Here is a 22,225-nt window from a genome sequence, read left to right as displayed (position 1 = left end):
TCACAGGGAGGTCTGGGGAGTCCTAAGGAGAGGCTGGATGGCCAAGGCAGTGATGGGGGGCACTCAGGGACACAACTGCTCACCAACTGGAACAGTAGTGCTTCAGTGGTTTAAGAAGCATACACTGTACAAGCGCATCCTGGCCACAAGACCTACCTGGAGAGCAACTTCTTTTCTCAAGTTGCTAACGTGTGCTCTTAGCTGTCAGCGGGCCTGCTGCCTGTGACACAAGAGCCGTGGTTTGCCATCCTTTGAACTTGAGCAGGTGGAATATAATTTGGGGCAGACACTAGGGAGAGGGGTTCAGAGCCAGCCCATGGGGGGCAAGCTGCAGCTGGCTCCGCCCCCCTCCTTCCTAAAGAACCTCCTGGAAAACTCACTCTAACCCAGGCTCCCACTGAGCAGTCACACCTCCACTCACGTACACACAACGTGGCTGAGGTCTTCAGAACACACGGGGCTCCATGGTGGAGGAAGGCATCTCCCAGGGTGAAGAATGGTCATGTAGGGACTCAACTCCTGAACAAAGGCCAGCATCTCCCAAGAGGCCTCTCCTGCTGACCAGCCAGCTCCAAGTCTATCCCAGTACCTGTATTTTCTGCTTAGGTGAAGGGACAACGTTCCCAGTTACCTGGACTGAGAACTATGGCACTCTCCCTGAACCTCAGCTTCCCTACTGATTTGGGTGAGGGGATAGCTGGGGCTGAAAGACAGTTTTCCAATCAAACTATCAATGACTGAGCAGGGGCTATCAGGGTAGGCCCTGGACTAGAGGCCTGACATGGTGTCCTGTAATCCTCACAGCACCCTATGAGGTCAGTAGCTATAATTCCCACGTTGCAGATAATGAAAATAGGGCTTTCGTATATGTCAAGGAATTCTGGGGATACTGAGGGGCTCAGAATATAACTTGCTTAAGGATTCACAGCTAGTCAGCAGCAGAGCTGGAGTTTGAACACAGGCATGTAAACCATCACCCAAGTTCTATTAGGGCCACCCAGGAGACAGCCTGAGGAGGAGTATGGCGGGGTCAGGACATTTGAGGAGAGGGGACCAAAGCTCTGGCAAGCAGTGCTGGGAGCGAATACTTCCCCTCCCCCACCCCCTGCCCCAGGTTACTTTTCTCCCAACCCTCCCAAAAATACACAGATATGGAGCTCCACAACAAAAGTTATTGGTAATAATTAGCTAACCCTTTATACTTGCAACATAAACTCAGAAGGTGCCCTTGGGTGCTCTAGAAACGGGGATGTCAAAGCAGAAGAAGAAGAGGTGAACAAGAGGTGGAGTCAGCTCGAACAGCAGCTGTCATCCGTGCTTCTGTCCTGCAGCACAAGGCACTCAGGTTGTCTGTCGACCACCTCCTGCCCTGAGGCTCTCAGATCCAAAAGCAAGTTACTAAGTTTAGCATAGCGGGCAGGAAGGCAGAGGTTCAGATGACATCTCTGTCGGACACTGGCTCTGAGATCTTCAGACAGTTTCTTAGCTTTTCTGCATCTTAATTCCTCATCTGTATGAAGGTCATGTATCTCAGAGTTGCTGTGAAGATTAAATAAGATAATATTTGTGAAGTGCTTAGTGTGGCACCTGGCACAGTGCAAATCCCTTAATAGAGAGTTATTAACGTGAAATTGCTTTCTTGTGAATTATTTTATCAGAAATTTATGGAATAATTCCTTTATTGCTAGGTTACGAACTTAAAAAAACCTAACTTTGGAAAACACGGAGAAAGGAAAGACGAGACACGAGTTGTAATATTGTCTAACTTAATTTTTTATAGGAGACGTGGAAATTGACACTAGAGAAGGCAAGACAGATTGTCAAGAAATCCCCAACTCTGGTAAGCAGCCAACGGGGAGAATGCCAGTGTTTTCCTTGGCACGTTCACCTCCGAAGGCCAGGGGCTACCCCGGACGCAAACCCACAACACGCCACGCCACAGTTCAATTGGGTTGGAATAGGAATGTGAGCCCCTTCCTCTTTTTTCTCCTCTCTCCTCTCTAGAGCAGCGTTTCTCAACTCTGGTTGTGGGCACTGTCCTGGACATTGTAGGATGTTAGCAGCATCCCTGTCCTCTACCCACTAGGTGCCAGCACCCACCCCCCCAATAGTCGTGACAGCCAAAAATGTCTCCTGGCATTGCCACATATCCTCTGGTACTCACTGTTGAGAACTGCTGCCCTCCGGTAGACCGTATTGGAGGAGGCTGTATCCTCCTGCTTCTCCACTTTCTATATATGTGATCTAGGCTGAGCCTCAGTTTCCCTATCAGTGAGGTAGGGACAATAACAGTGTTCCTTTCTCAAAGCATGGATGTCAGGACTAAGAGAGTTGATGTGTGGGGGGTGTCTGGTATCATGCCTGGGACTTATCAAGCACTCTATATATGCCAGCTAAAATCATCACCATTATTATTCCTTTCCTCTAATTTTTCCTCTTTGCAATCATAGTTTTATTCAACAGAATGCCTAGTTCAAATCAGTTATCATTAAGTCAAGTATTTGACTTGGGCCCTGGTGGCCAATCAGCCCCAGTTGAAGAGGAAGCAGAAAGGTAAACCTTTAAAGAACAGTGTCTCCCTAATGCTAGCAGTCCTGGCAGGAAGGAAGCATTCATCAGAGATGAGAGGGCATGGCCTTCGTCCTTGGCTTCTCCCTACTGGCCCTGATTCAATACATTCAAAGTAGTATTGATTTGGTAACATGGAAATAAAGGGGAGGAAAATTCCTCATGGCTTGGTTTGTCAGACTTAACAAATAAAAACAGAGGATGCCCAATTAAATTTGAACTTCAAATAAATAATGAATAATTATTTAGTATAGGTATGTCCAGTACAATATTTTATTTGGCCACCCTACTTGTGGGGGGCACATGGATTTTGATGTACAAGGCTGATACACGTTGCATGACAGTATGTGGGCATTTCTGCACAATTGATTAATCAATCACAACGCCTGCATCTCCAATTATTATTTAATTCAGTGAGTAATTAAAGGCCAACCATAGCTGGTTCAGCTAATCTGCTTAAGTTATTGAATAAGAAACTGAAACATCACATGAAACCCTTGACCACCACCTTCAGAACTCTAAACAGACTGGAGAATAATACCGTTTTTCTCTTATTCTTCTCAACATGCATCTAAAAACTTATTCTCAGGACATCGTTTACTTCACTAGTACAAACTGCCTTGGCATTAACTCAAAGACTAATTAGGATTTTATAATTTTTCGTTTCTGTCACCAGAATTGCGAGCATAATTCATGGGGCAGGATTCCAATCATGACTTGCAAGAAGCCAGAAAAAAAAAAAAAAAAATCAACTGAACAATTCACCAATTAAAAAAAAAACAACTCCTCAAAAACCTCCTCCAACTTATTTACTCTCTAGATTAAAGCTATCAGGGAAAAAATAATCAGGAAATGCAAATAAGCATCTTGAAAAACTGCTCAGAAGATATTGGCTGCAATTAACTCCATTGTGATGGTTGATGTAACTGCCGACCTAGCCAGAATGTGGAGAGAAACAGAATAGGTTGCATGTCATTTCAGCACAGCCTGTCAGATGGAGAATCCAGACTGGGGAAGAGTTTAGTGTTACTGAAGGGAATGGAATGTTCCAGAGAAGATCTGCCTCTCAAGGAGGTCCCGAGAGGCTCCACGAGGGTCTTCGTGGATCTGGCAGAACACTGAGCATCTGAGGGTTTAGAGCACCTGAGTCATGGCATCAATTTATTTAATTATCACAAAAACTCCTACAAAGTAGATAGCGTATCTCTGTTATCAACCCCATTTTACAGATGAGAGGACTAAGGATGAGAGGTTAAGTAATTCCCTCACTCCACATAGCTAATAAGTGAGAAACCCATCATTTACATCCAGATTTAGCTTCTTCCAAGTTTCTACCCCTTCCACTATTCCAATAGCTCTCAACCAGACCTCCTCAGTACTGAATTTCAGGAAGCACCATTCACATCACAGGCTGTGTGAATATTAGAATCTTGTAGTGCACAACCTGTACTGCTGTACGTGATGGCCCTGATTTCCAACCTACCTACTCAACAGAACCATCTGGAAAGCCTTTAAAAATCGCTGCTGTTCAAACTTGCCCCAAGTAAAATAATCCAAGTTAAATTCAAGTAAAATAATACACAGCAATGGTTTAAAAGCACTTCATCACACAGAAATTCAATCTTAAGTTGGCTGTATACAGAAGAGATGTTATGCTCCCGCTTTGACCCTCTATTTACCCCATTCACCTCATTCCATTTATTCAACCCCTGTTTGTTGTTCTGTATTCACTTAACATCCTGGGGTGGGAAAGCTCCAGATGCAAGCAGAAGCTGGTTAAACAGATGGCAAAATAAAGATGCTGCCTGACTCCTGTGCCCAGGGACAGCCCGCATTTGAGACTTTCATTTTAGATGGGATTACATGCAGTCAGATGTGATGTTTTAAATCCATTGCTGAGTTAATAACAGCCCACATTCTGCCTCTATCTAGAAAGGTTTGAATTGAAAGGAAGGGGCTGTCAAACGTGCAAGTGAGGACCTCTGCGCTGTTGCTCTGTGTCCATCTAAGTTCCCTTTGCAAGTTTGTAAGAAGAGGTTAGTCCTTCCCGTACTGTGTGATGAAAAGGCTGCATGATCAAACAGAGGGAATTCTGGGGGTCCCTGGACAAGTTGCATCATCTATTGCCCACATCCTAGATCTAATTTCTGCACAGTGAATGTCAAAGACAGCTGCAGCCTTCAGGCTGAATTTTGACAGTGAACAGCTGTGCAATTATAACATTTTATTCCACTGTATCCCTTGTATAGTAATTATCAGGCTGTGGTATAAATTCTTTAATGTATTGGTTATCATCAGTGTTAAAATCTACATTGCCATTACGTTCATTAGACCAAGGCCTTCAGACTAAAGTGAATATTAAAAGAAGTAGCTCACACATTCAAATGCAGTCTGACTCTGGGTCTTAGAATGTGTCTCTTTCCAAATTGCCACCAATGTTGGGTATAATTGCACGCTGGTGTTTATTTTACAGTGTATCTACACTGCTCATCTCAATCAGTTACCAGGTCTCTAAACGCCCCTCCTTTGCACCACCATCCTCCCCCTCCCACCTCACATCTGTGGTTCCCAACCAGGGGCAATGTTGTCTTCCCTCCCCCTCTCCTGGAAACGTTGGCAACATCTGGAGACATTTGGGGACTGCTGGCATATAGTGGCTAGATGCCAGATATTCTGCTAAACATCCTACAATGCACAGGACAGCCCACGACAAAGAATTATTCAGGACCCAATGGCAGTAGTGCTGAGGTTAGAAACCCCGGGATCACGTCTCGGATCCTTATCTGCCAACAGGTCTCTCTGTCCCATATTGCTTCCTCGAGGCCTTCATGTCACCTGCAGAGATATCTTTCCAAAATACAAATGTGATCCCTCTGCTTAAGACCTTCCAGGATTCCCCACTGTCCTCAAGATAGCACGTAGTGCAGTGTCCTAGGCTTGTCCTAATGTCTCCTTCCTTCCATGGTTCACCATGTTCTCCCAGTTCCTTATACTCCAGCCAGGTTGAAATGTTTGGCAGTCCCCCAGGACTCCGGCCCAGCTCATGTACCCACAGCACTGCAAGGGAGCTCCCTCTACCAGCGGCGTGCTTTTCCAGCTTTGGTGTGTACTCTGGTCACCTGGGATCTTGTTAAAATACAGATTCTGATTCAGCAGGTCAACTGACTCTGGGGCCAGAGACTTTAGTACTGAAAGTTCCCAGATGACCTCAATGCTCCTGGTTTGTGATCACACTTTCATCAGCTAGAACCTAGAGCAGTGGTTCTCAAACCTTAGTGAGCATCAGAATGACGGGGAGGCTGTGAAAACACAGATTCCTGGGACCTACCCCAGACTTTCTGATTTACTAGATTGGGGCGAGCCCATGAATTACATTTGTAACAAGTCTGCAAGCTGTACTTGGAGTTGAAAAGCATAGAGCATCTGTCTCTTCCTTCCCACCTACCTCCTATCTCATTTCTGGGTCCTTGCCTGCCTCCTCCTCCAGTTCCCAGAAAGCCATATTAATGCCTGGACCACCACGGACATCACAGAGCATGCTAAGAGCTGGGCTATTCACCCCGACGCTCCACTAGACAGTAAGCTGCATGACAACAAGGACAGTCTTTTCTGTCTCCAAATCTTGCGTGCTAATCAGCATTTTTCCTCATCCTAGAAAGTTGGGCAGGCATCCTGAAGATCCTTAAAAACCTCATGTATAACCAGAAAAGGTTACCTGTTCACCTTTGCTAGTGTCAAAATATTACCAACGCTGTTAATACCACTCACAGCCATCTGAAGAACTTTTTGGGCTAGAGGGAATCACTACAGGTTTCCCCGCTATCCAAAAGTAAAGCATTCCTATGAAGTCTTTCCTAAGGCAAAGAAGCAATTACCTTAGGACACATCTTGCTAACAGATGCACAAAATAAACTGAGATCAAGCACAGAGGCTCACAGACACAGTTCAAAGTTATGGTGGCCTGATGCTGAGATGCTCAGTGTGGTTTCTGGGGAAGGAGCTGGGCGGTGCCCCTCTCGCTGTTCAGGGTGCTCGCTGCCTCTCCACTGGCTCCTGAAAAACAAACGATGAATGTTATTTCTGCTTTTTTTTTTTTTTTTTTTTTTTTTGCAGTACACGGGCCTCTCACTGCTGTGGCCTCTCCCGTTGCAGAGCACAGGCTCCGGACGCGCAGGCTCAGCGGCCATGGCTCACGGGCCCAGCCGCTCCGCGGCATGTGGGATCTTCCCGGACCGGGGCACGAACCCGTGTCCCCTGCATCGGCAGGCAGACCCTCAACCACAGCGCCACCCGGGGAGCCCTATTTTTGCTTTTGGCATTTTTTTTTTTGTGAGAGCAAAAAACTTCTTTGGATTTCTTTCAGTTCGTGAGGAGGTAGTAACCTAGGTCTTTCACAGAAACAAAGTGGTGTGAAGCGAACTTTTGAAAAGCGAACTATCTCTCCCTTTGTTAATAAATGCTGGTTCCTTACATTTTCTACCCTGTTGACTTTTTCTTTTGTCTGAGAAAAGCATCAAGGGAACTGCAATCTTTCTAAAATCATTACTTGGTAAAAAGCCAGGGCTTTTAATTTATCCCACAAGCTAGAGTCTTATGGAAACTGCTGTTTGAAATCCCTTTGTTCGGGAAGCTTTGAGGGACTTCATCTACACACCCCTCCTTCCTCTACCCCGCCTCCCCCAGGGAAGGGACCTTCCTTCTTCCTAAGCCAGTGTCTCTCCCGTTAGTCTTTATTTTATCTCATAACAGGAAGGAATTATTTTATTTGAAAACAGTCTTTATTTTCAAATCCTTTTTTAAAGCCACTGAGGGCAGTGAGGAGAGGAACGTTGTCTGAGTAGAATGGACCAAGGTGGGCCAGACCCTTTTGGGAAGAGGTGGAAAAGAGATGAAGGTGGGACTAGCTGGCTGGGGGAGAAGGGGAAGCCTTCAGGCTGAGGAGCCGGCATGAACAAAGGCACACAGGTGAAATGAATATGGAGCGTGGAAACAGGAACAAGAGGTAAATTTAGTTAACTAAAATGATCCAGATTCTGGAGAAAGAAGAGTCCAGAAATCCAAACTGTGGAGCCAAGAGGAGAGGAAGGGCCTTGAGAAGTTGGAAAATCATCCCTTGAACTAAACAACTCTTTTTGTTTTTGTTTTTCTCTCCAGACATATTCCAGAAGTGGTTCTGATATTTGTTCACTCCCATTTTTGGCCAAGATCTGTCAGAGGATTAAATTGTACGTATACAAGTTCCCCTTCCTAAGCACTGGCAGGGGATAGCATCTTTGGTTGTCCCTGTTTTCTAATGACTAAAATGATCTTCAAGTTAAAAGGCATCTTTCTGAAAGTGAAAGTGTTTCTTGCTCGCGACTTGTACAGAAACTAGAAGACAAATTAGCTCAGAACAAATCATTGTGGAAATATACTGAATACCAGCATCTTTGAACCTCCAACCTGACTTACTGCCCTGGACTGGAATGCAGCCTGCCTGCCAGTGAGACTTGGGAGTGGCTCAGTGCATGCTCGCACCACACCTGGGGACCGGACAGCTCCTCCTTGCTATGTAAGATACAGACAAGGTTGGTCAGGGACTCTTCGAGCATCTTTAGAACAAGGCACTCACAAGGCTGGAAAAGGACCATTTTTTCACAGAGCCCAACCTATTACCTAGAAAATCTAGCTCTGCTATGTATGAACAGGATTCCTAATACAGAGACACTGTCCAAAGTTCCCAAGCCCTCCTGTCTCCGTTTAAAATCCCATGCTCCCTCCAGTTGCACTCTGAGTCAGAGGTTATGCTGGGTGTTATAGTAATCACCATCCAAAACATTAAAAGATGGAACAGTCCTGCGAGGCATGTTGGACTAAGCGGCAAAATAGCATAGGTCCACCTTCCACTCGGCTGCTTCCCATGCGACTGTGGCAGAGGCTGCTGCCAGGCCGTGTATGGCACTGTTCTGGGGTCCAGATGCTGAACTTTCAATGCACTTCTGCACTGAGTTCTCACAATTCCGTGAAGTAGGGATTATCATTATTTCCATTTTGCAGAGAAGGAAACTGAGTCTTACAGAAGTAACTCCTCCCAGCCATGAGGACCCAGGATATACCCCCAGGTATATTGGACCCCACTTGTTCTTTGGAAACATCCACTTTCTTGACTCTTGTGCAATGCTGCCTCTTGAGCCAACTTTGAAGACTTGAACCACTTAATGTCTCTGAGCTTCAGTTTCCCCATGTTGAAACTCAAGCTATAGACCCATTTGGAAAGTTTTAAAAATGCAGACTCCTTGGCCTGAGACCTGGTGGGGCAGCGTGGCATGTTCCTAGGTTCCTGGTTGACTGTGTCCTCCCTAGCACTCTCACATTCTATTTCAGGAGGCAGACCGCAGATGCTACCTGTACAGATGACGCTTTAATGACAAAATAATGTTCCTTCACTGTGAGACATTCACAGAGACCGCTCGGTCTGCCCTGGCCCCTGCTGCTTTTATTCTCACTCTCCCATAGGCAGGCAGTTCCTATCACTTGAGTGCATTCCGGTCCAGCCTGGCTCTCATGGTGGGGAGTTAGAGGGAAGAACTCCCCAGAGGTGACAGTCAGGCTGAACATCTGGACTGAGAGGCTGTATTGGTTTCCGAAGGCTGCTGTAATAAAATACCACAAACTAGGTGACTTGAAACAACATAAATGTATTCTCTCCCCGTTCTGGAGGCTGGAAGTCTGAAAGCAAAGTGTTGGCCAGATCCCTCTGAGACTCTGCTCCCTCTGAGATTCCCTCGGGGACTCTGGGTCGAATCCTTCCTTGCCTCTTAGCTTCTGGTGGTGCCGGTCCATCCTTGGCAACCCTGGGCTTGCAGCTGTGTCATTCCAATCTCTGCTTCCCTCTTCTTATATAGCCGTCTTCCCTGTGTGTCTGGTTTTCCTTTTGCAACCAGTCATATTGGATTAGGGTCCACACTTATGGCCTCATCTTAATTCAGTAACATCTGCAAAGACCCTTTTTCCAAGTAAGTTCACATTCACAGGGAGCAGGGGTTAGAACTTCAACATTTCTTTTTGGTGAACACAGTTCAACCCACAATAGAGGCACTTTTCCTATGTTCCTCCATCCTTCATCTCATGAGCTTCACGGACGCTAAACTCATTGAACATCCCCCGTCTGCTTTGAAAGTATCTCAGGAGAGGAGGCGGCTGTGCATCTGACCCACATTCAGAGGCTCTTAGGGATCCAAGAGTTTAAAAACTTTTCCTGGTTCATCTGCCCACATAAGCTCCTGCAAGCCAACTGTGCAAAGTGCGGACTTGGATCCTGGAACATTTATCAATCCCGCTTTTCATGAATAGAAGTGGAGGCAGAGACCATCAGGACATGAGGAGTAGAGGGGAAATATCAGACATGAAAGAAAGTAAGGGAGGCTAAGATGCAGCCAGGTCCCAAGCCCCCGACCATTTCATCATGCTTAGCTCTTGTTGAATCGAGACCCCTGTCCCCTCCTTGCTGAAAGCATCATTGCATTTTCTGTGTCAAACCAAACGTGGGCCCTCAGGACCTAAAACGACAACTCTTCAATTGAACCACCTTTGAAAACCTGAATTCAAGAGCATCTGTGGCCAGGGATTTTCCTGGCCCAATTTCAAAGGGAAATTTTTTCATGAAAAAGCAAAAGCAGTATGTTTTTCTTCTTTCTAAAAATCATTGTGCTTCTAGTATAATTCGTACCGGGTCATGAATTATTCAGTGCTGCATGGGTTATAAAGCACATTTAAATGCAGCCTCGTTTATTCTTTAAGACAACCTGTGGCTCAGTAATAATAATGACAAGTAAAAGTTATCTGATACTGTCTCTGCACCAGGAACTCTTATAAATGCAACCCTGTTAGACAGACAACATTTTTTTGGTCCCCTTTTTAAAGATGTAAAGCCGTTTGTCCAAGGTCACAGAACTAGTCATGGATAAATATGATGTTTGAACCCAGCAGCCTGGTTGTAAAGGTCAGGCTCAGAGCCACAACATTGCCTGTCCCTTGACTCGGAGCCTCACTTTCATATGAGCAAGTCGGTTCTAGTTTATTTAATACTTGACCCACTAGCACAGTCAGCAGGTGGTAGAGACAAAGACCTATGTGTCTTCTGTTACATAATCCTTCCCTAAAATCCCCTCCAGTAAGAGTGCCTTTCTGGCTCTGTGCCTCTCTTGTCCCCATCCTGTTTGGTCTAATGCCTTCATAAACAAGACGAAAAGACGCTCTCAGAATGGGAGAAAATATTTGCAAACGAATCAACGGACAAAGGATTAATCTCCCAAATATATAAATAGCTCATGCAGCTCAATATTAAAGAAACAAACAACCCAATCCAAAAGTGGGCAGAAGACCTTAATAGGCATTTCTCCAAAGAAGATATACAGATGGCCAAGAAGCACATGAAAGGATGCTCAACATCACTAATCATTAGAGAAATGCAAATCAAAAGTACAATGAGGTATCACCTCACACCAGTTAGAATGGGCATCATCAGAAAATCTACAAGCAACAAATGCTGGAGAGGCTGTGGAGAAAAGGGACCCCTCTTGCACTGTTGGTGGGAATGTAAATTGGTACAGCCACTATGGAGAACAGTATGGAGGCTCCTTAAAAAACTAAAAATAGAACTACCATATGACCCAGCAATCCCACTACTGGGCACATACCCAGAGAAAACCATAATTCAAAAAGACACATGCACCCCAATGTTCCTTGCAGCACTATTTACAATAGCCAGGTCATGGAAGCAACCTAATTGCCCATTGACAGACGAATGGATAAAGAAGATGTGGTACATATACACAATGGAATATTACTCAGCCATAAAAAGGAACAAAATTGAGTCATTTGTTGAGACATGGATGGATCTAGAGACTATCATACAGAGTGAAGTAAGTCAGAAAGAGAAAACAAATATCGTATATTAACGCATGTGTGTGGAACCTAGAAAAATGGTACAGATGAACCGGTTTGCAGGGTAGAAGTTGAGACACAGATGTAGAGAACAAACATATGGACTCCAAGGGGGGAAAACCGCGGTGAGGTGGGGATGATGGTGTGCTGAATTGGGCGATTGGGATTGACATGTATACACTAATGTGTATAAAATTGATGACTAATAAGAACCTGCAGTATAAACAAACAAACAAACAAAAAAAAACAACTAATACTAAACTTTCTTGGGGTTATTTTTATGGAAATATGTTAATATAAATGTTTCAGACATTACATGAAATTTCTAAAAGTCTTATATGTTCTGGTATAATGTTATAAGTTATAATTCTAGTTATTACTTTAAAATGTATATCTCAGAAATAACTGAATTTCCTTGTCAACTGCAAAAAAAAAAGCCAATGGAGGTGTCTCCACCCATGGGCAGCTTTCCAGCTCCCAGCCTAGCTCTGGTCGCTTGGCTAGCCTCCTCCATACTCCATGCTCCCTGGTACCTGCTCCTGCACCCTGTTCTTCTCTGGCTGCTTCTCCATCAGTCTCCCACCCCCACCGACAGCTCTTGGAGAGCAGGGATACCATTTCTTGGTAAACCTTTTATCCCTGGTTCCTACCACAGTGCTTAGTTTTAGTAGGGACTCTGTAGAAACAAGGGAATAAATAAAGGAAAAGCACTACTTTATTAGAAAAGCAAATGATTAGGATAACAGGCTACTACCATGGGGCAACCAAGATTTTGGTTGTTTTGTTTTGATCAGAATTCACAGTGCCTATATACTGCCTATTTTCTATTGTAGCAGTGGTAGGACAGGAGGGTCCCCTCTTAATAATTTATTCTTTTTATTGAATTTCCAAATGCATGAACCCACATATGTATTATTTCACATAAATTCACACAGACTATCTTATCTTACCTTAACTGTGTTTTTGTGTTTTTCTTTGTTTTTTTTTTTGCGGTACGCGGGCCTCTCACTGTTGTGGCCTCTCCCGTTGCGGAGCAGAGTCTCCGGACGCGCAGGCTCAGCAGCCATGGCTCATGGGCCCAGCCGCTCGCGGCATGTGGGATCTTCCCGGACCAGGGCACGAACCCGTGTCCCCTGCATCGGCAGGCGGACTCTCAACCACTGCGCCACCAGGGAAGCCCTAACCGTGCTTTTAATTCATCATTCTTTGCCTTTTTTCATTTGTTCCTTCTTGCCCCTGCCCTGCTCTTTCCTCCCACATCATCCTTGTCCCCACCACAAGGTGAGCCATGTAAATACGTCAGGATGTGTCCTTCCATGGTTTTCTCTGCTCTCATTTTATCTTACAGGGATGCACGTAACACATCCACACGCATATGAAACAGAGTCACGCTGGCCCTGGAGTACTGCCTGGAACTCAAATATGAGGCAGATACACATGGAAATTTTATTCTCCCTAGTTTTCTTTTGTTGTAATGCCCCAGTTTCATGACATAATTTTAGGCACTTTGAACTTGAATAGCTCACCATTATGTAACGAATGCCATTCAGCTGCAATCACAATTGCTCCCTGGGTCAAGGCTGCTAGCCCAACCCCAGATAGTCATAGGGCAGGAGCAGCAAGCAGGTGATTAGCTGCACCAGCCAACGTGGTAACTGGGGTTCTAGGTATTTTCACCGTAAGTTTCTCTGCCTTAGACAGCCTTGCTGCCAAAAACATTTTTTGCCATGTAACTAATTAGCCATGATTTTGCTGTAAAGGATAAAACAATGAAAACTAAAAGTGACATTAAGAAGGACATCATGAAACATGAAAAATGAATTACAAAATTAAAGAGACTTTATTGCTAAATACAGAACATCTGAATATATTTAAAGTGTGTGTATATTTCATGGCAATACTGCACAAATGACTGATCTTATTTCGTGACTTGTACATGAGCACTTGTCTTCCAGGTTTTTCATTCTTAGTATTTTACACACTGTTTTTTCTTATTGATTCTTCTCCTCATTTGGCATCACACTTTTTCTTTTTTGCTAAGATTTCTTCCTTCGTTAGGAGAGGTATCAGTTTCCAAATACTAGGATGCATGTTTATACCTAAGCTTTGTATTGTGCTGTGAAAGCCTCTACACTGTTGTGTTCTTGGCATCTTGTAACATGTCTGTTGATAAACATTCCAAAGTTCTATCGGAAATGCGAGTTCAAATCTGCAACTTTCAGGCCCTCAACGTCTTTCTCCTCCATTGTAGTGTGCTTCAAAATCAGAAACCAACTCCTGGGGCAAATCATCATCACCTGTCATGATTTGTGTATGATATATATCAAAACAAACTATCAGCCAGTCATTTTACCTTTTATGGCAAAATTGTCTTATGGCCAATTAGTTATGCAGTGAAAATGTTTACAGCAGAAATGCTTGCTGCAAAGGTGCTTACGGTAAAAATACCTAAAAATAGTGGACACGCATAACTGGACAGATCATTGTGTGGCTGGGAATCTGAAGAGAGTCCATGGATTGGATTCGAGATGTCTCCAGAAACTAAAATGTCATAAGAGCAGACACCTGATTCCTGTTTGCCCAATCCTAGAAACCATCCTTGGAATAACTGTTAGCATTGCACATAATGAAAAGAGCTAATATTTTGTGAGTACTTATCACATGCTTGGCACAGGTCTTCCTTGCTTCACACGTAACAACGCTATTAGTCTTTGCAACAGCCCTAGGAAGCAGGTACTGACACTGCCCCCATTTACAAATGAGGTAACAGATGTACAAACAGATTAAATAAGTTGCCCAAAGTTACATACCAAGTAGACGACAGACCTGGGATTCAAATCCAAGGAGTCTAACTTCAGAACCTAGAGCAATGTTAGGGGGCTTCCCATACTTTTCCTTCCTACTAGAGCACCCACACCCATCACCCAAAGCTTTGAAAATGCTTTCTCATCCTTTAGCTTCCAGCTTAAGATCACCTCCTTCCCTGTGTAGAGTTAGGAGTGTTTTCCCTCCGGGTGCACAACCCTCTTATAGAACTTCCTCCATAGCACTGTGGTTATCTGTTGATGCCTTGTTTCCCCCCGCCCATCATTAAACTCTTCTAGCATAGGAAATGCATCTTACATTCAGCCCTAATATCTCATATGATGACTGGCACATGCAAGGACTTCAAAAATGGCTGTGGAATGAATGAATGGATGAATGAATGAATATTTCAGCTTACAACCAGATACCTGTAAGGATACACAAGTTATCAAGTTTAGATGCAATTTTGCAGAAGTAATAGTAGTGAAAGTCAACAATGCTTTATCCAAAACAGAGCCAGATGTGATTTCGAATTCAGATTTTAAGAAAGTAACATACTATATACCATAACTCACCTAACACTCCCAGCACCTCCTAATCAAACAAATTTATATATCAGCAATGAAATATATGGATAGTCACACTAAATAAGGTATAGCTTATGAATTGCCTTAGACCAGTTTGGGTCAAGTTTTGCCACCAAATGTGTTAGCTGCAAAGTTGAAAATAAGAAACAACTCTTGGTGTTCAGACCTGTTTGGATCTGGGGGCTATGAATAAGGGATTGTGGAGTTTATGTAAATTGCAATTTATGTGACTTATGATGACCAATCTACCCTCTCGTGTCTAGAATGTATGGTTTTGGTTCGTCACTCTGAGCCTTTAAAACAAGCAGGTAAAGGTTAATTTAATGAACTAATTTTCTAATTCTAGAGACAATTCATTGTTCCTTCCTTCAAGGACAAACTCTCATCCCCGAGGTGGCAAAGGTGGAAAGGGGTAGCTTTGTCATCCTCAGTGAGACCTTTCACCCAGAACCTTTTCTCAGACTGAAAATATAGCTCTTTGGGTCTGTTCATCCTCTCTTTCTCTCTCTCCATCTCCCTCTCCCTCTGTGTCTTCCCTCCTTTTCTCATCTAGAAACATAAAATAGCTATCCAAGAGGTCAAATGTGTACATGGGAGAAAACTACCTAGTCTTACAGGAGATGTCATCTCTCAAGAGGTCTATTAATGTGGACTTGTGGTGGGTCCACCATCTCAGAGCTCATAAGACAGGCTCCATACCACCAATTAGGCTCCATGCTGGCTTTGGCTGAATTCACTTGACTTGAGACTCTCAGAACTGCTGAGAAGCTCTTGCTTCAAAAGACCATTTACTAAATCCTATAAAGGGTCATGTTACTCCCTCTATATTCTAGGCTCCAAGAATAACCTCACCCTGCCATATGATGGCACTTCCCTGCTACTCTGTAAGTGATTTTCCTAGAGGGAAACAGCATTTGCCTTTGGAAGCTGGGAAAAGTCTGGTAGTGAGATCTCAGGGGAAATCCTCACTCGGGGGTGTGTCCATGGTTTTGGCATGAATTGCTTGGCCATCAATCACAACAGAGCCCTTGGTTCCCCAGGCTCTTGAATGGGAGTGACAACTAAATTTTCAGATTCTCAGAATAAGTGGTTTAAAAGAGGAGAATCTTAAGAAAAGATTTCCATCACAGAATGTGTAAACTGTGTAAAATCTGTAGTACTGAGCTCGTTGACTGGACCGAAAATGTAGGTTCTTTCCTGAGGACCTCAACAGCCATATCCCATGCCCTCTAAAACTTGAGTTCATTATATTTTAACTCCCCGTATAGGTCAAGTAAAAAGTCAGAGAGAAAATAGTTCTGTTGAGTGGAGAGCAGGGGTGAGCAAAGTTTGACTGGTACTCTTCATTTTATTTTTAAAATTTTTATTTAGGTCCTTAATTTTATTTTTAGAATGGGGTTCTGTCACATAAACTCAACACAGCCATATCTAAAAATGTCTCTACTTGTTTTCACAAACACCATTTTTTTTTTTCTTAGCTCACCAGGTGTTTTTTTTCTCTTAGGGCTATACAAAATTCTTTACCATTCAAAGATGTAGATTCAGACAAATACAGTGTTTTCCCAGTAAGTATCATTAAGACTAACCAGATGTTTGCTAAATATTGCGTTGCTTCCTATAAATTTCTTTCCTTTAATAAGACAAGATTGAATGCCATTTGAATGTATTATTAATGTGATAATACACCATTTTATGATGTTTACAGACTTTTTGGTATCTTACTAATACATGGACCATCAAAGTGGATCTTAGTCCTAGACTGTTTTCGTTTCCTAAAGCCATTCCCAGCTGGAATTCTCCATGGGGATAAGTTATCTTGAAATGTGTTGGGAATTATTTTCAAAATTCTTAAACGTATTTTAACTTAAAGTGTGTGTGTGTGTGTGTGTGTGTGTGTTTGTGTGTTTATGTCTGTGTACACATGTTAGATTTAGAACAGTTAGGATGTCAGAATGTTCTCTGCGAAATTCAAGCAAGCAACAGATGTCACAAACTCTCCAAAGTAGGTGGGATCTCAAATACTCTACCTGGGAATGTGAGAAATAAAAACATTGTTTGACATTATCATGACTCTTGATTCTTTCAAATCAGACATGTCAAAAATATAATAAATCCACACAACTAACCCGTTTGGCTAGAGGTCTTTAAAATTATCCAGCAAAATGATTAATCACTGGACCAAATAAACCAATTGTTTTGGAGCCTTTGATAGAGAAAGTTCAGGGAGTTGGATGGTCCTGCTCTTTGTGGAAGTGCACATAGATGCATACACATGAACACACATGTACACAGACACGTGTATAAAACATGCATTCACATAACAACCCATGTGAATGCACACGTGCCCACATGCATGCACATCCACACACATGCACCCCCATACACTCACATATCAGCACTCACCCAACACATATACACGCGTACACACACTCTCACATACACACACACTTCATCTGTGATTGGCCCTGGCACCGTATTACATTTCACCTCACACAGGAGGTCTCAGCATATCATCTTAATTTTCTTAGTGATCTCTAGTGTTCCTAGCCTGTATTTGGATTTAAAATGGCAGATGTCAGCACCCCTCAGACAGCTCTGATTGGCCTTCACTGTGGATAACGTCAAAGCAGAACTGACCCTTCCTGTGTGTGCTCTTCAATTTCAGACACTGCGGGGCTCTCACTGGCGAGGGAGAGACTGTAACGACAGCAACAAGATGGCATACCCAGGCAGAAGGTAACGGTCTCTGCTGGTCACTGATGTTGAAAATTACCTTCTGAAAAGGAGGCAGAAGGCATAATTATCTCCCTCAGCCTAGGGGATTCGTGCTTACAGAGAGAAGGGACCTCCATGTCCTAATTGAAGTAAAGCGCAATGAAAAAACAGTGTTTGTTCATTCGTTTGCCCAGAAAATGCTCATCGAGCGTTGCCAAGCACTCTGCACCATGTTGGGTGGTAAACAAATAGAAATAGGCCTCCTCTCGAGGAGTTCACAGTCCAGTGGGAGAAACACGTGAGTAGACAGGTTATTGTGGACGTTTATCCAGACTTCTGCACGAGTTCTACAGGCAGCCCTGGGCCCAGAAAGAGTAGCCTCTTCCACCAGGAGGAGGGCGACGGGGGCAGAGAGCAGAGCACAGGTCACATTTTAGTCCCAGGCTGATGTCCAGTCAGTCACATCTCAGACTTCAAACCGGGTATGCCAGCCTTCATCTTAGCTGTGACTACAGTGCAGAAGCATTAACCAGATGTTTGGGACTTTAGAGGCATAACTTTAATGGTGTCACCTGTCTAAATGAAATGGACTGCAGATGTGTTCATTATTCCCATCAGCATCATTCCACAACAATACCTCCCATGCATATAGTCAATTGTGAAAAGACTGCATTTGGTCCACAGTTCCCAGCAAACAGCCAAAGCCAAGAGAATGGCAAAGAGGCCAAGTGAGGCTTCTGTGTGCCACAACACACAATGGTGTGCGGTGCTTTTCCCTGAAGAAACTGTCGTCTATCGAAGACACTTGGTGTAGCACTCATTCATTCATTCCTTCATTTGTGAAGCTGACATTCAGAGTGATAAAAACATGCCAAAGACGAATGTTGATGTTTTCTTCGTAGGCCAGACAACTGGGATACACATCAGGATTCAAACTGTAATGGCATTTGGGTAAGAGACTAAATTCAAATTTAACCCTGTTCTCTTGCTTTCCTTCCTCCTCAAAAGCCCATTGCCTGTATGCTTCAGTCAGACCTAAGGAAGAAGATGGTAGACTACAGCAATTCTTTTTCTGCTGTTTGAAAGAGGGGCATAGAATCCAATCACATGTGAGGAGTGTCCATGATGTAATGAGAGTTGATGCTGTCTCTGTCACAGCCACTATAAGTCTTGCTTAACGTCATTCACATCTAATCCCTTTATTCTGTTTGGAACAGTGTGAAATTAAATGGAGAGTGGTGTTAGCAAAGTTTTACGGCAACCCAAAGAGCTATTGGAGCAAACCGCATGCTGTCACCACTTCACTGCAGCTGTTTTTTTCTAGTTCATAAGGCTAGTCAGGCAGAGTGGAAGTTACCTGTAGTTGCCCCACTGCCCACATCCTGAGGCATCTAATGCTGGTGCCCCAGTTCCCTATGAATAATAAATTAGCAGCTTCCAGGTAGAGAAAAGGAAAGGAAAGAGAAAAGCCCAACACTTAATCTTAGCACGGCAATGGCAGCAGACCCAATTTTGTGAGGTCTTGAGCTTATAGGATTTGAGGGGTCCTCATGAAGAAAAAGAATACCAAATACAAATACAAAATCAAGAATAAAAGTATAATTAATTAGAACAATAAAAGAAATCTTAACAAATTCCTGGAGTCTTGGAAATTCATGTCCCTTTCTTCTGAGATCTCTTTTCCAATTTACCAGGAGTGCTTATGTAGAAATATTGTTCTGAGTGCAGCCTGGCTCCTCTCCACCTAAAACACTCTATAGCTCCCAGCTGTTCCCAGCACTCACACAGGCAGGGATCGTACAAACAAGGAGCCTTGAAGTTTAAGATTCTCCAGCTTCAAGATCAATTGCCTCTGAATGGTTGCCTAATTTGTCTGCTTGGATGAAGAGGAGAAAGTTCCTGTAAATAGTTTCCTCTCTCCAGGACACTGACAGTCCATTTCTTCTGAGATATGGAGAGCAAGACAGATTGTATCCTGGTATAGCCCTACCCACCCACCCTATCATCAGTCACACTGCCTTTTCATGAGGCGGGGAAGACATGTCCCCTAGATCTTAAGGAGTCAAGGTGTCAAGACCCCCAAGGCAGCTCTTGTTCGATAAAGTCAAGCTTAGTTGTCATGTTGGAGGACATGGGGGGTTATTAGTGTGTGAAGCTGCTGTCTTGGTTCCATGACCCCATCCCTGCCTCTGACATGGGAGCCCACCTACATAAGGAAGGCCAATAAGAGACTGTGCTAGACCAGTGGAAATCCGCCAGGAGCCCAGGGAGCCAAGACTCAGTGTTTATCATCAGTAATAGGAGAAAGACACATGACCTTCATACCTATCCCTTTCCATGGAGGAAAAATGACTCACAGAATCACAAAATCATAAACTCAGAGAGGACTTTACAATCACTAAGTCCAACATTTCCCAAACTGTGTCCAAGTACTCCAGTGTTGAGTGGGAGGTTAAGAGGTAAGGGAGGAGGGGCGCTATAGCAAAGTTTGGAAAGTACTGGGTCAAATAAGCCTGAACAGTTTTCTTTACTTCTGAATTTCTCAGCATCTTTAATGTTTTAATGCATGTTGGGAGTCCCCAAGGCCAAGACAGTGAACACACTGTTTCCAGTACATCTCTGACCATCAGCTTCTTTCTTCCTAAAATACTGTTAATACCATTAATATCTAGTGGAATGCCAGTGCTCTCCAGACCAGAGTTTGGCAAACAAAAGAAAAAAAATTATATATATATATATATTAATTTTTTAAAAGTTATCCAGACTCTGCTCAAACCTTCCAAGGACCAGCTGCTCCACTAATGCACAGACTTAGCTTTAAGTGTTAGGAAGTGCCCTCAGCTGTGGTAACTCTGTCCCACTCATAGGCTCAATCTCACTTCTGGGTTTCTCAGTCTCATCATATCAACATTTGGAATCATTCTTTACGGTTTGGGCTGCCTTGTAAATTGTATGATGGTCAGTTGCATCCCTGCCTCTCCCCACTAAATGCCGGTAGCTCCCCCTCCCCGCATTGTAACAACCAAAGATGTCTCCAGGCATTGCCAAATGTCCCTTTGGATGGCTGTGGGGCGGGGTGGGGCAGGGGTGCCTCAAAAGCAGCCCTGTTGAGAATCTCTGCTCTAGAAGCATCAACCCTTAGGCACCGGAGGTGTCAGGACACTTAGAGCTCCAACTCAGAGACTGACTGCTGAACCCAGTCTGCCCCTGTGTCCCAGTCACTGAATGGACCCTCTATGCTCCCTCCGGGTGATACTACCAGCACCCAGAGCCCTGCCCTGCATCCTTCTGAACAAGATGGTCCAGTTTCTGGATCTCTCCTTATTCCTGCCCCCAGTTCCTTAAAGCCCAATTCACTTACCTAGGATGTTGCTATGTTGGATTAAGGGCTCAAGAGACTTTAAAGGATTTTATCTACTGATTTGTTTTTGTGCTTTTAAAGCCATTTGGGAAGGATTTCGTGTTTGTGTCTCATAAATTTAAAAGCAAGCTGCTAATTTCATCATTTCTCTTAAAGGGTGTTGATCCAAAAGATGGAATTCCATATGAGAAGAAATTCTGTGAAGGTATGAATTGTAAAAGTCAGTGTACTTATTCCAATAGAATATTCTTTTCTAGTCTGAGTCAGATTGAAGCAAACAGACCATCCAAATGAGGAAGTGCCTGATGCTACAACATAATGCTGACCAATTTACATTTATTTTTGTGACAAATTAGAAAATGACATGAAAAAGATTATAGACAAATGAGGCAGAATCAAGACAAAGCAAAACTGAATTTGTTTAATAGATTCCTTTTTTAGGGAATTGGAAACTTTAATGATAATATTAGAAAAGGCTGTAAGATAGATAACAGGGTAACTGAAATCCAGCACTTCTCCAAATAAGAAAATAAGTGGAGGTGATAATTTTCAGTCTTCTCTGTGTCCTCCTCAATACACTACAAGGTCAGACGTCTAGACTTGTACTGACAGAGTCCTTGTGTCGACTGGGCTAAAGACTCATATCTGGGTGACTTGACGGAGACCTCCAAGCAATAGCCATTGAGAGTTCCAAAAAATACCTGACCAAAAGCTCTATATTCTAAATGCCCAATGCTACATACACCTGGGCTACCAGTGTTCTTAGGAGGAACCTATTACTACCCACATAGTACTGAAAACCTGGTCCTGGTGATGCCCAAAGAGTCTCAAGCAAGACCCTATGGTAGCATCACTGTTTTATGTTTAGACAATGCTTTCCCCTAACATTTAGAAGCATTTCATTCATTCATTCATTCAACAGATATTTCCTGGACACCTATTCCTATTATGCACCAAGGACTGTACTTGGCTCTGAGTTTTTATGAGCAGACGTGATACAGTCCTTGCCCTCAATCAGCTTAAAGTCTAATTGTCTGTAAGCTATTAGAAGGACAGGATGGAGGTAGAAAATGTAAGGACCCGACACATAGTAATGCAGTTTAGAAATGCTTGTTGGATGAATAAAGGAATGCATTAACAAATAGACAAATGAATAAGTAAACTCAGATCTAAGTGAAATCCTGCTGTGAGGCTCTGGGTTCACTGTGGGAAGCCTCTTGGATTCCCCAAATCCCAACCCCTCCTCAATGTCCTGGGCCTTCTC

General features: G+C 43.5%; 1 protein-coding gene across 2 annotated transcripts in view; it reads left to right on the top strand.

The window, feature by feature from the left end:
• The window catches only part of AOAH (acyloxyacyl hydrolase), a 170,150-nt gene that overhangs the window by 48,172 nt on the left and 99,753 nt on the right, over nt 1-22,225 (top strand). For both annotated transcript variants that reach the window (XM_065883666.1, XM_065883665.1), the window contains 6 exons: nt 1,781-1,840; nt 7,723-7,793; nt 16,390-16,450; nt 17,551-17,621; nt 18,503-18,551; nt 21,118-21,166. In XM_065883666.1, the coding sequence (XP_065739738.1) occupies nt 1,781-1,840; nt 7,723-7,793; nt 16,390-16,450; nt 17,551-17,621; nt 18,503-18,551; nt 21,118-21,166 (361 nt within the window). The remainder of the gene's footprint in view (nt 1-1,780; nt 1,841-7,722; nt 7,794-16,389; nt 16,451-17,550; nt 17,622-18,502; nt 18,552-21,117; nt 21,167-22,225) is intronic.

The sequence above is a fragment of the Phocoena phocoena genome, chromosome 9 (assembly GCF_963924675.1).
Source record: "Phocoena phocoena chromosome 9, mPhoPho1.1, whole genome shotgun sequence".
Lineage (NCBI taxonomy): Eukaryota > Metazoa > Chordata > Mammalia > Artiodactyla > Phocoenidae > Phocoena > Phocoena phocoena.
Note: the sequence above shows the minus strand (reverse complement) of the source record. Positions and strands in the feature narration are given on the sequence as shown.